Raw genomic sequence first — 14176 nt, 5'->3', positions numbered from 1 at the left:
ACTACAGGCAGAGATTCAGATGTAACAAAAAAACCCCAACAACAAAAACCCCCACCCATTCACACATTTGAGGTAGTGAAGGAAGTGGCAGAGCTTCCTTATACTGCGTTTTGGGTCAACTTTGGGTGTCATTTTAGGAAGAGGTGTTTGTGTTTGAGCTAAGGACTAGTTCTTAGGCTTAGCTGCCTCTAAAATTCAGGAAATTGGAGGATCTCATGATCTCTGGTCTTAAATTGTCTGAAACTACAGCCATGAGAGAGTCAAGAGTCCCCTCTGTCTGTTGGCAACTGTCTCACTGCACCTGCGAGTGCAGTGAACAAAGCAGCAGCAGGCAGGAGAACGTGTCCAGTCCATCTGGAGGGGCCAACCTGCACTCAGCCCCCTTGTGCTTTTGGGAGTAGACAGTACTTAGTCTGCTACCAGTTTGTGCAGTGGGTTCAGACTGCATTTTTCAGAGGCTTGTAACTTCCCTAGATTTGAGCGGGGTTTCACAGAACATGTATAAGATGTTTCCCTGCTAAGCAAGCCGCCTTTATTCCAAATTTGACATTCCTGGTCCACAGCATGGCAGCACTACAACTTCTCACTGAGCCACTGCTAAAGGAAAGTCTGACTTGAGGAACAAAGTCTGTAACAGCCTTACTCTCAGAAATACAGTAGTTGATCGAAACTTTTACAAATAAATATTCATTCGCACACATAGATGTGTCAGTTTGAGGCATCTGTTCAGAATGAGAAAATTTCAAGATGAAGACGTTTCATAATGGAAGGTGGATGTCAACTCTGGACTTTTGTTTATGTGTTTCACATCTAGTAAATACAAGATAACAAGATATTTTTGTGTGTGTGAGAAAAGGTTTACATTGCCAACATCTTCTGACAGTACAACTCAAAATGTAATCTGTTTTAGTTAATGCAATTAATTTTGGTTAAAATTATTTCCTCTGTTACATTTGGTTCATTATTCCAAAAACATTATTTAATTTCAGGTAGAGGAATAAGTGAGTGTAATGAAGGGCACCAGTTGTTTTGCAAAGTTATTTTTTATTACACTGAATTGTTGCAATATTATTGTGGAGTTGTAGTATTTTTTTGAGTTTTCTGAAACTGGCGTATCCCACTACTCATGCATACTCACTACCTCAATAATCATTATGGCATGAGTGGACAACATCATACTCAAAACTTGGTGAAGTGATTCCTTTGGCTATCCGTAACCCTTAATGGTTCCAGAAAGAAGAATTTAAGTTTTGCAAGAGTCATTGTGTGAAAGGCTGGATGCTTTTTTTATGTTGGAGAAATAGCTTCTAACCCAAATGCCTCTGCTTTCACATTGTTGTCAAAATAGGTCTTCTAGTCTGGTCTTGGGTAACTGTTACAGTGCAGTCCAGAGGGATAAATGTCCAGACCTTAAACTCTACATTTGTTGGTGTATGATTAAGATGTGTTTGAAATTGCTCAGATGATTACTTAGGAACTGTTGCAATACAATATTTTATATGAACAGTCTATAAAACTTTGTCAAATTCAGTGATGTTTCCTTTGAAATAAAATCACAATTCTGATTGAAAGGGAAATATTAAAACATTTTCCACTTTGATATCATGTGATTTCATGAAATGACAGCCAATACATGATAAATGAATATAGCAAATCAGCAATTAGTAACTTATACTATTTGAAACATCTCCTGGCATTAAGTAGAATTTGCAAAACAGCTGCTTTCGTAATTAATACATGAAGGCCTTGGGAAATAGACTCAGTGTCTTTCTGGTATTAGTCTTTTGTTTCTTGTTTCATTTGTTAGCATCAAATTTTTTTCATGTTAAGTATATAAGGAGTTATTTCTGTGTAAAATAATGCATCAGATATTGGTAATTACCGGTTGTCTATTATATAATATAGATATACTTTATATATAAAGATAAAATACAGAGAATATATTGTATGCAGTGCTGGTGTGACATGCAATTAAGTTGGTAGAAAGCATCTTGTTCCATTATTGTGTGCGTCAATTTCTAAATCATATTTTTCCAGTTGAGGAAAATCCCAAGTTTTAGCTAATTTAGTTAATATCAAATTCATACACTTAACGTTTTTGCCTTGCTGGCTATGTGAATATGTGGAAAACTAAAAAACTGCTGGATGAGACAATACTGATCTATTTTATTTGCTTTAGAGCAAAATGAGAAGCAGTTTTCCGGATATGACACACCAGGGTTTATGTGGCAGTATGGCACGTGGTAGCGCTTGTTGTGACATGAAAGTAGTTACTGACTCACTAGAACAGAGCCCTGTAAATGTGTTTCTCCGGTGTAATCATCCAGGAGAAATATGCTTGGTTTTCATCAAAGTGTTTGTTATCATACCATTTTTTCTAAGGCCCCATAAAATGAACAAATGTAGCCGGAGAAGGCTGGGAGAGGTACTAAGCGGAATACCGACACAGTTCCTGAATTTTAGTACTAACATTAGCCTCCCCCATTTTTTGTGGCCTTTAATTAATTTCTTCCTGTCAGTTTCTCCATCTATACAATGAGAGATACATTTACTAGTGGAGTTAAATGTTGCAAAACACAATTAGTTAATTTTTTCATTGAGTTAATGTGACTGAAAGGTTCTCACAATAGTGGATTCTAAGGAGCTGGTTCTTAACAAGCAAATATAGTTTATAATTGTCCTTGACAAATTCTAGAAGGCTTTTTGGATGGTCAGATCTGATAACTTGAACTGAAAAGTGTGTTTATAAAAACCTTTTTTTTTCTTATACCTTTTCTTAGCAGTTTGTATATATATTCAAAATTCAGATGAAAATATTTTTTAAAATAGAATGTGCATATTAACTTGATTTTAAACAATATTAAGCTAGCAATCATGTGCATATAAATCTTACTACCCCATCACAGTAGTTTCATTTCTCTGTGTTTATACATAAAGGTCAGTGTTCGTTAGGCCTTAAAAAAATCATCCTCTCAATTCTCTTTCTTCACTTCTCTTTTAAAATTTTGCTTAATGACTGGTGACAGTTTGGCTTGAATCTTGATCTGGTATAAATAATTTAGACAACAGTGTACCTTATATGTAGTCTTCCAAGGTCCTGAGGAAGTAAGGAGATAGTCTTCCTCACAGTACTTTTAAATTAAGTCTGCCTCTGGCTTGAGCATAGCAGCTAGTGCCCTCTGCTGGGAACACTGACTTCGGAGCGTACTCAAACCCATTTTAGCCTTTTCTTTACAAAGGTTAAATAAATTTATTTCATGGATCCTGTAGTCTTTCCATTAGATAATTAAATACATCCTTTCATTGCCAAGTACCAGTGAACACAGAGTCTTAGCATGATACAAAAGTATATCTGTAAAACTGATTTTGTGGGTGGGTAAACTGAAGAACAGTCAGTCATGTTAAATGCAAAAGGTTTAATATAAACATTCATGGAAGTTAATGAACAACAGGTCATGGGTACCTGGGAAAATATATCAGCAAAGTATTGCCATATGCGTATCCTATTCCTATAGTCACCTTAGACAACTGCTTCTGGCCACTATTAGAGGATATGGGGCTCGATGAATCTATGCAGTTCAGTATTTTTAAAGTAACTTTAATAAGGTCGTGTTTTCAGTTTGAACTGTAAAACAGGACAAGGGAATTTGGGTTACTAATGATTAGCAAACATGCTACAGCATAACAAAGCTAAGGAATGTAATATCTCGGTTGTAAAAGGTTTTCTTACTGTGATTTTTTTTTCCCTTAGGAAGTTGTTTAACATTTTTGTAATTGGCAAATACGGTATTTCTGTAGATTAATGCAACAAAGAAGTGGCAGGCAGTTTCTGGTAGGTTGTTGTTCCATTGGAATAGACATACTGTACAGACCAGGAGGAAGATGTTCCTAATTTGAACAGCTTGCATTTTTCATTTTGAAGTGTAACTGAACTAAGGTTAAAAAAAAAAGTCACCATTTTCAAAGGCAATGAGTGATTATAAGAATGCAGGTGTCTGTCTTTAAGTCAATTGAATGTCTCCCCTACATGATGACACAACTCAACTGCATTTTCAGTCTAATGATTCTGAATAATTTTGAGGGGAATTACCATCATTAAAAACTGCTAAATGTGTCCACTGTGTAATTGTGTCATCTTTAGAACTGTAGGATTATTGGGTGCAGTTGCAAATAAACGTGCTATGGAGTTGTTCAAAAGTGAGCACTATTTTCAGTAACTTTTTAGAATAATAGGTTTCCTTAGTTTGGTTTTGATCTTCTTTTTATTCCCATCAGGAGATTAGGTTTTGCAGGTTACTCTGCCATTTGTCTTTTATTAGTGAAATTTGCTTTAAGAATTTAATCAATTTCTACACCCCCAAAAAAAGTTGTTGTATCAAACTCACAAGTATGTTTTATAAAATACACTTAAGAAACTTATTTCAGGTGGGAACATTGTAATGTAGTAATATTGTTAGTCATACCTCCTTCCTGTTTTACACTTTATTTTATGTGTATCAGGGATTAATTTTAGAAAGCACTCCATTCAGTGAAAGCTGCATAAACCTTGAGGTTTTAGATCCTATATGTTATATACTAGAGAATACATAAGGACAAGATTTTTGAAGCTGATTGTAGATTTAAGGGTTTGCCTTTTAAATTCAGGTTTTTGTTTCTTAAATGCTTGAATGTGTGTCATCCCTGTCGTCGTCCCTTTTTTTTTCCCAAGCTTTGCTGACTCATTTTGAAATCTTAACAGTAAGTGCCAATAATTAAATAGGCCTCTAAATAGAATGAGCTATAAACCTAATTCCGATAATCTCTAGGTTCTTCTGAAAACTTAAAAAAAAAACAAGATGGTTTGTTTGTGATCTAGTAGCTTATTTAAGGGGAACTTACATATAATTTTGATGTATGTACACTTCTTTCTTACGGCCTTTTGTATTGTACCTGTTTATACATGTTGAAATAGTTTGTAGGCTTGTTTGATTACAGCAAAGCAACGTAAACCTGTTTTTTTTTTTTTAAGCCTTAACTATTTTTGGAGACCTTTTCATTGGCAAATGCCATACTTTGGAGTTGAAACTGGAAATTTGGCAGTGAGGGCTTTGGGAGCAGAAACATGCCTTTTGCTGTTCCTCCAGTCTGTAGCCAGCATTGACCAGCTGATAGATCTTTGAAACGTCTCGCTTCCTGTAGGTTCAGTATGGATGTCTGTCACTATTTAGTAGATAAGTTGTTCTAAGGCAGGAGGGATTGTGCTGAATAATGAATGAATTTAGGAGTGTGCTCCAGTGAGACTGACATTTCAACTCAGTTGGGATAAAATGGGGAAACTGGTAAATACCAGTGACTAAAGCAGTATTCATCTGTGTGCAAGAAAACAAACTCAAGCAGAGCAGGTGCAGAAAAGGTGTACTTGGGAGAGTCTAGGGTAGAGTGCATGTTGTCCCCACAGCAGAGTGAAGAGGAAAAAAAAGTGAGAACTTCATCCACATCAGTCACACCAAATAAAGACCAAGAACAGAAATATACTATTTCAGTTAGTAGAGAGCATTGTCATACATGAATATAAAATTGTTTATGAATAAAAAAATAATCTAGAAGTTACAAGCATCTTCTTAATCAGCAGAAGAGCAAAGGTCTGAAACAACTTTCCTTTATGAGAACTGTGCCAAAAATCCTGCTGTAAGATCAAGCAAAATCAGTTTTCACCGGAATTCTGTGATGAGGTAACTTGAGCTGGCAGGGGGCTGTACTTGATCGAGAAAATACCTTTGACCCTAGTGTTTATAGATCTCATATTCCAGCTCTGCTGATCATCTGTGTGGGTGCCAAAGCTGAAAAACAGCTTACATAAAGGATGTATAAGGTAAGGTGCTATCAACACCAAAACGCAGTTAGAAAATTCCAGAATGACTGTTGCTTCTGTTATCTGAGTTGGTCCCTCCTGCTGCGTAGGCACTACAGTAATAATCATCGATGTGTGATACTGTAATTACATGATCACATACAGCTGAATGCTGCCTTGCGTAATTGGCTTTTGCCATAGTCCGCACCAGATTTAGTGCATGGTACTATTCTTATTAAAAAAACTACCAAACACCACCACCAACAACAACAAAAAGAAAAACCCAACTGAAAAACCCAACCAAACCCCCACCTTTTCACTGTTGGCAATTGTAATCTTAATTTTCTGGACAGCCTTCTTGGGGCACTGAGTCCGAAACTGCCATAATAATGGCTCTAACTGAAGTCAGTGAGTGTTGTATTTTGAATTGGTAGTGTTCCATGAAACCTGAAAAATCAGTTTTCAGAGGTTCTTAACCTGGCATCAAGAGCTCACATGTGCTTTTAACTTTAATTCTCTGTCCTCGTTTGTAAAATGGAGATAGCATCACTTTCTTAATTCACAGCTGTAGTTGTTGAGATAAATTCATTAGTGCAGGTGAAGTACCTAGCTGTTGTGGTAACAAGAGCTAAAGAAGAAATGCGTAATAATTCTTCCACACAAGCATTTGAAAAGTCCATGACAAGTGAGATCTTGTGACACACCAGAAGTGAGGACAAAATCCATGTTGGTAAGTGTACGCTATGTGAGAACCACTGTTCTGCATATCGGTAGGTCAAGGGTCCTAGGAGGGGGGGAAGCATCAGTTAATGTAAGTCAAGACTGTAGTGTATATCCAAGAGATAAAGATTAAGGGTGCACAGGCAACTGCTGTCTTAACATCTGTCTGACTTTTCAGCTTCAATGTTTCAAAAATATAGCTTTCACTTATATGATTACTTCTGGAAACATCACTGGTCTGTTTATTTTTTTTGTCTTCCCTCTTAGTAATCAAAACATACGTTAAAGAATATTTTAAAAGAAAGAATAATAAATCAATTAGTGAATATTTTAACCAACAATTTGTATAGCCTCATGTCAAGTAGTGTTCAAACAAGTTAAAATAATGAATTTAAAGTTGCAGGCCAACTCACAGGGCTTAGTTGGGAAGTTCCAAAACAAAACTGCATGTTATTTTAATCTTGCCTCAGTATGCCCTCTGATGTGATATTTAATTACACAACGTGACATGCCTTTTGTTTTTTCTCCACCAGAAACCATCAGTAAAACCTGATAAGAAATTGTCTTCTTAATTAAATTCTCAGTTTATTAATAATGCTTCAAATGAACTTCTCATCTTCGCCTGTGACTTACAGAGATTTCCCATAGATTTGCGTTGCCATTAGTGCCTTTAAATTTTGTAACCAAGTTAGCAGTGTCCTAACTATTAATGTTTTTATCTACTCTTCAGCATGCAGCTGCATCACAGATCATTCCTTAGTTTTTTCTGTTCCTTTCTTGAATTACAATCTGGAAATACTACTTCAGTGTTCTATTTTATCAGCCCTGTTAGTGACAGAGTGTGGCACCTTTGGAAACAACAAAAAGAGCTCTATAAATTTTGTTATTGCTTAATGTCTAAGTTGTAAATATTATCTAGTCTTAAACTGTATTTTGGTTTTAGGAAGTTTTGGAGTGTTGGAGTGTCTGCACTAAACTGTAGTTATTGTCTATAATAACTCTTCAGGATGTTATTGGAACTGGCCCTGGAATATCTTCCAAAACAAAATATAACAAAAATAAATTTTCTCTTGTGATGAAATATATTTTTCTAACATATGTACAGTGTTCTGTATTCTTCAGGCAGTCTCTAAAAGATGAGCTGCATTGTCGTTGACAAGTCAACAAGGAAGGAGAATGCTTTATACTTTATTGAAATAGAATATATAATAGAAACAGGAGACTACTGACTCTTAAAACAGTCTGCAGAGAGCTCAAAATCATAAACATCCTACTTGAACCGAGATGATGATAGCTGAAAAAGCATTAAGTAGATGGAGAAACAAAACCAAATGTAGGTGAGAACTCGGTCAAGCAGGCTGAAGCGGAGGAAACGCTTTGGCAGGAGGGTAGGCCGTGTTAGTGCTAATGCGTTTTGCATTAGTATGTTGCCTATAAAATACTGACTCCTGGCATCAGAGTTAATGACAAATCTACAACAGTTTTACCTTACATACACATGCAGGAACAATAATACTGGCTCCAATCTCTTACTGTTTTTTGGGGTTTTTTTTGTGTTGGTGGTTTTTTTTTGTTTGTTTTTTTTTTACATAATACTGCAGCATGTGAAAGAGCTGGTAACAAATGGTGACAATTGTTACATAAATGTGTTATTGTTCTGAAGGTGAGTTTTGATCCATAATTGATAAAACAAAAAAGATCAGGCAGTACCAGAAACGCACGCCAAATCAAGTTATTTTTAGAACATTGGTCAGAAGACCAGATTAATCAGGCTAAACTTTTAGTAAGAGGATTACATATATATGTATCAATTTTAGGAGGATTTGTAGCTTCATTAGCAACTTCAGAGGAAGTCATACCTTCACATATGCTACTGACAAAAATGAAATACTTTCTGTGACTGGTTCAGGTTCATAAAATAAATTTCAGCCCTGGACTGTTATACAAAGGACAGTGCTAGGTGTCCAAAATCATTTGCCACTAGCCGTGTTATGGTCTGAGTCTGTATTGTTGGCAGTCTGGACCCAGCCAGTACTTGCTGCAAGAGGAGGAAAAAGGGCCTGTAGGCAATACTGTAAAGGGGAGGGGAGGGCTGTTGGCTGCTGAAACAGCAGAAATCTCCTCAGTGGATCTTCTGAATATGGACCGCACAGCTGGAATCTCTAGCAGTGGTGTAATCTGGCCTTGAACCTGTTTTCCGTGATTTCATTTCTTGTGTGGCACAGAGTTGATACGTGGGTGCTTGTGTCAGCCTCATGCTAGTTTTGCAAGGGCAGCGGGCCAATGAGAATGTGACTTGAGAAGCTGTCAAGGTGCCCCTGCATCATGGTCCCCTGCATTTGGAGCATTTTGCATATAGCTGGTGAGTTAGAAAAGCTTTGAAGCAATTGCAGGCAGCATGGAAATTGGGCCAATACCAAGGTTAAAGGGAGAAAGGGCTTTAAACTGTCCCTGAAGCATTTGCAAATTTGCTGATGGTTCCTTCTTTTTACAGTAAGTAGAGTAAGGCAGAAGGAAATTAAAGGACCTGTCCAAGATAAGAGGAACTCATGCTGAGAACAAGATTAAAAGCTTTGTCTTCATCTCCAGAGTTATGTCTTTCTGAACTCTAAAAAGAGGGAATTTGAGAACTCCTCTTTGTAAAGAACTGCAGCTGATGCCAGCTGAGCCGTATATAACAAGAGAGTGGCTGACTTGGTTTCAGTTGTGTCTCACCAGACTTGAGTTTTGGCAGGGAGATACTAACTTTTAAAATACTCATGGCTGCTAGGCTTAGATCTTTCTGATCATAAGATTTTGGAGTCTCCAAAAGCATGTTTCTGCCAGCATTTACAGAATATTATCACTTAGTGCTGGGGTAGATGTTTCAGAAATTCTTGTTAAACAGCTCAAAATGATCTGCCTTTTATGTCCTGAATTAGAGGAATTTTTGAATTGCCAGCTTTTTGCACTGCTGAAGTAGCTTGAATTCTTGTTTGGCTGTGATAGAGATACATATTATAACCCTCTATGAACTGTGGTTTTATGTCTGTATAAACACCAAAAGTAGTATTCAATCTTCCTTTCTTCCCACTTGAAGTGCATTAGCTACATTTTTGTCCTCCACCTGTTTCTTCCCTCTGACTCCCCGGGATTTTCATCTTTATGTTTGGGCATCCACCAAGGTGCCCAAGTTCCTTAGACACGTAGCTCAGCAGTTGGATGTTTCAGTTTGCAGATTTTGTGACAGTTTGAAGCCTTTAATTTTTACTTATTTATGTATTTTAGGCATCAGCTTTTAATATTTGATACTTTGTGTTTGAATGAGGAGGGTGTATTCATATTGTTTGTGAGAAAGTATATCATATTGGGGCAAGACAGAATAATTCCTCAGGGATTTGGGCTTCAGCAGAAGAGTGCTTGGGCTTTTCATGTGATAAAAGAATGAACCTGAATAGCAGTGATGTCTGTAATTTTTTATCTAAAGAGAGACATGAGAAATTTTTTCCTTTCTCACATGTAATTAAATAACTGCTGTTGTCCCTCTCAGGTACTTAGCACACAGGCATACTTGATCTCTGTACTTAACAATACTTTAGTCCTAAGTATGGAATAAAAATTAGCGTTACCTAAACTGTTTGCTTACCACCAATCTTAAACTCTCCAGCAGCATCTTAGTTGTGTTGCTTTTAGTGTTTTCATTGTTTTCTTTGGCACTTGATATGATTGTTGTCCAGCTAGCTTGTATCTGATGGTAAGGTATGTGGTGGGCTAGCTCTGCAGCTAGCAATTCCTTTCACTTTCTCAAACCTTTTCATGCTTCATTTCATTAAAACACTTGGAGTTCAGCTACTCTTTGTCCAGATGAGATTTTTTCCAGAGGTGATGCTTGAAGCTGTTGCCGGCGGCCCTCACGATGATTAGTTTCTTGGTTTCTGGTTAAGAAAGCAATTGTAGTGGCTGGGGGAATGAAATGGAGGCAGAAAATGAACAGTATGTCTAACTTTCAGGAGAGGATATAGTATATACTGCTCTTAAACACTGCTAAAAACCACTGGGAAGTTTTTGTAGCAGTTCTTTTCTGTAGATGTCACAGGGAAGTTGTGTGGTTATGAACGGGAGATTCATGAGACTGCAAATGGGAGAACTGGCTTAGAGGCTTTAATGCCTGCCTGGGGGGTTAGCTGGTGAGAAGTTCTAGCTTATTCCCATTAGTGTTCAGAAGAATTTCTGGAATGCCATCAGGGCTTCACTCTCCTATGCTTGTGTATAAACCATTTCTAGGGGTTTTTCATTCTTGCATCTGAATGAACCCCAAAGTCTTGGTCATGGACAGCCATTAATAATTGCTCGAAATAACTTCTTACAGAAGGCTTCTAGTTAAGCAGTTATGCTTGGCCTACAGCAAATTCCTCTAGCAATTTCAGTTAGAGAAAATATTTTTTATTTACAGTTTTTAAGATATTAGCAGTATTGCAGTGCTTTATAACCATATTATACTGTTGGTACAGCACGTTTAATTAGCTGGGAAGGCAGTTGTGATGTTATCATGCAAAATGATGCTCATCTTGCTCTGTGGAGTAGTTGTGTCCATACTGAAGTACTTGCACAAGTAAAACTAATGGGATGAGTTTCATGAGTATTTTCTTCTAAATGTGATGACTTGATAGCTCAATATAAAGCCCTGCCTGCAGTACTGATAAGATAGGTCTTGCAGAAAAAATTATCTTCCATGTAATGAAAAAGTAATTTTAAATGAATGTATTTGAATAGGTACTTGAATGAGCTACTACTGTTTGTGCATATCCTCTGTTGATGGTTTAGATACATAAATAGAAAATAGTAAGTTCTTACTAAAGATTTTTATTTTATTATTACAGGTGAAACCATGAACAAAGGAGCTTCTACAAAATTGTATTTTTGTCGCTTCCTCTTGCTTTCAGTACTTAGAACATAAGATTTTTATTCAGTCTGGGTTAGTTGTGGGTGAACTAAATGCAGGTCTGCTTATGATTTAGTAACTAGCCAATGCATTTGCACTGAAAAAATCTTGCTGCTGGAAAGCATCCAAATAGCTGTTCAAATTATTTATGCTTTAGTTTGACTTTGTAGCTTAACTATGTTTTTTCTTTTCTTCTACGTATTATGATTTATAGTGATCATTTTTTTTGAGGTTGTCAGAGGGATCATAACGTTGTCAGGATGCATAAGAGCCACATTTTAACTCTTGAACACTGTTCAAGGAAAGCTGACATATATACCTATGTCAGGAAAGCTGACATATATACCTATGTCAGTAAGGGCAAACAAGCATTCCTGAAGCAAGCTATGAAGAAAGAAAAATAAGAATATGATCAGGACTTCATACCCTCTCTTCTATAACTGCAGTATTTTAAGATACAGTGTTTATGTATGATTCTGTCATGAGTTTCCATTTCTTATGGTTTGTTTTGTTTCAGCCTCTTGGAGCCAGTGACTACTTGGAAATATCAAAGCATTTTGACACAGTCTTTGTTCGTGACATACCACTTCTTACAATGGCAAAAAGAACACAGGCTCGCCGTTTCATTACTCTTATTGATACCTTTTATGAGCATAAGGTGAGAACCAAACCTTTCCTATGTGTGTGGGAATAATATCGGAAGCCCTAAAACCTGACTGTTACGGTTGGTTTGAAGTAAGGCTTTCTGTAGTAATGACCTGGGAAACATAAGCAGAATGGACTAGCACTGAAAAGAAATATCATTCCAGCTTCACAATTTATTTTTTTTTTTTTTGCAATAAAGGCAAATCAGGTATTTTTTTTATTTCTGTGAGTATTAAGCATGACCATAAATACAAGCTTGAGCTCATTTCCCTTTCTTGAATAGGGATGTGACTTCTTTCCTAACCTAGGAAAACCACAGAAGCCAATAATGAAAGATTGTGCTGCAGACTGTGCTGGAGTAAATGTAAATTTTTAAAATTTTAATCTGTATGGGCAGTTGGTCAGGAATCAGTGCCTTCCTGAACAGGGTACTGAGGAGTTAATAGCATAGTTACGTTATCAAATTTAAAGGAAACAGTCACTGTAGGCTTTACATTAGCTTGCAGAACTGCTAATAGAATAGTAATGATAAATGCAGCACTTATGTGGATTTACAGAGATTTCAATCATGGAAGTAAAATCAGCACTACCAAAACAAAGAGGAGTTCATGTTTAAGATGTTTTTTAAAAAGTAATACAAGATATGAAACCCTGTCTTATGTGTGATTATATATGCACACACTTAAATATTTATGCAATCAGGAAATATCAATTGAGATCTTTATTTTTTTCCCAGACTGTCCTGGCAAGATGATCAGAAGGGCCCCTATTCCGCAAAGTATTGAACTAACTAAGCCTATGGGTAGTCTCATTCAAGTCAGACAGATTCTTCGTGGTTTATGATTTGGAAGTGGACAGTTGCTAAGAGAATATGCTAATATTTATAAGTGAATAATAGCGTGTTGGAAATGAGGGGGGGAGGGGGTGCTGATCTGTTCTATCTACATGCTGTCATTAAGAATTGCACGCAAACAGCCGCTTTCTATTACTTCCTCCATAGGAAAAAACACGTGTTAAATTCCCATCACAAGTAGCTGTTTGGAAAAAATACCTGAGAAGATTTGCAGAGACCTGTCCACAATGCAGACGCTTTGCCTATATGCTCTCAACAAGTGTCTCCTTCTGTAATAATATTTCAGTCTGTTTTCATTGCAGCCCCCCTGAGATACTGTATCTCACTGCACATTGTATCTTCTCTCAGCAGACATGAAAACAGTATCATTGTTATTGGCAAATAATGTGCACTAGCATAGGTGAAAGCAAAGAGTGGCTCCACTCAGCCTTCTGGGAAATTTGGAATTTAAGCATTCTTTAGATGGAAATATATGTGCAGTGCACTTAACTAGTGAGAGCAATCTCACTATGGGTGGGAAAGAAAGCTTTGGTTACTAATAGCTGTTATTTTAGAAAGTAAACTTGACTGTGAACTCATTGCCTGTATGGCAGATATTCTGAGTATTTAATAGCACAGTTATGCTGTTTTCTGAGTAAACGTTATATGAATTGTTACTGGAAAAAAAGATCCTGTAAGGTTAATATTTCGCGTGACTAAAGTCAGATAAATCTGTAACAGCAGTGCTAACAAGAGAAAAAGAAAATACGTGGAAAAAAACCCAAGGTTGTAATTTGAAGTTTGCTTTTCATAAAACACGTATTTTATCCCTTTTCTATAATGCCCAAGTGACGATACTGTTGCCTGCTTTCCTTCTTTCAGGTGCGTATTATTTGTTCCGCAGTGACACCTCTTCAAAGCTTATTCCTCGTAGAACATGACAGTGGTGAGCTAGGGGACAGCAGAGTGTTGATGGATGATTTGGACTTGAGCCAGGTACATGATATTAACATCATCTCTTTTGTAACGAAATTGGTTTTGGTCTCATAATTACAGCAGCATTTTAGGAAGAGGAATCAAGTAAACATTTAACTAGTGATTTGCTGCTTTTTCTGCACTCTTATCTGTCACTCACAATTGCATGTTGTGTTATTTATTCATAGTCAAAGAAAATGTCATAATATATAGAACCAGTTTACTTAAGTTTCAGGGTCATTTTCATTGTTAA

The 14176-nt window shown here is 36.7% G+C and overlaps 1 protein-coding gene across 2 annotated transcripts in view; it reads left to right on the top strand.

Moving 5' to 3' along the window:
* The window catches only part of AFG1L (AFG1 like ATPase), a 72209-nt gene that overhangs the window by 53360 nt on the left and 4673 nt on the right, over positions 1 to 14176 (top strand). For both annotated transcript variants that reach the window (XM_040597828.1, XM_040597827.1), the window contains 2 exons: positions 11989 to 12129; positions 13831 to 13944. In XM_040597828.1, coding sequence (XP_040453762.1) covers positions 11989 to 12129; positions 13831 to 13944 — 255 coding nt within the window. The remainder of the gene's footprint in view (positions 1 to 11988; positions 12130 to 13830; positions 13945 to 14176) is intronic.

Source organism: Falco naumanni, chromosome 6 (genome assembly GCF_017639655.2).
Source record: "Falco naumanni isolate bFalNau1 chromosome 6, bFalNau1.pat, whole genome shotgun sequence".
NCBI classification, from domain to species: Eukaryota; Metazoa; Chordata; class Aves; order Falconiformes; family Falconidae; genus Falco; species Falco naumanni.
Note: the sequence above shows the minus strand (reverse complement) of the source record. Positions and strands in the feature narration are given on the sequence as shown.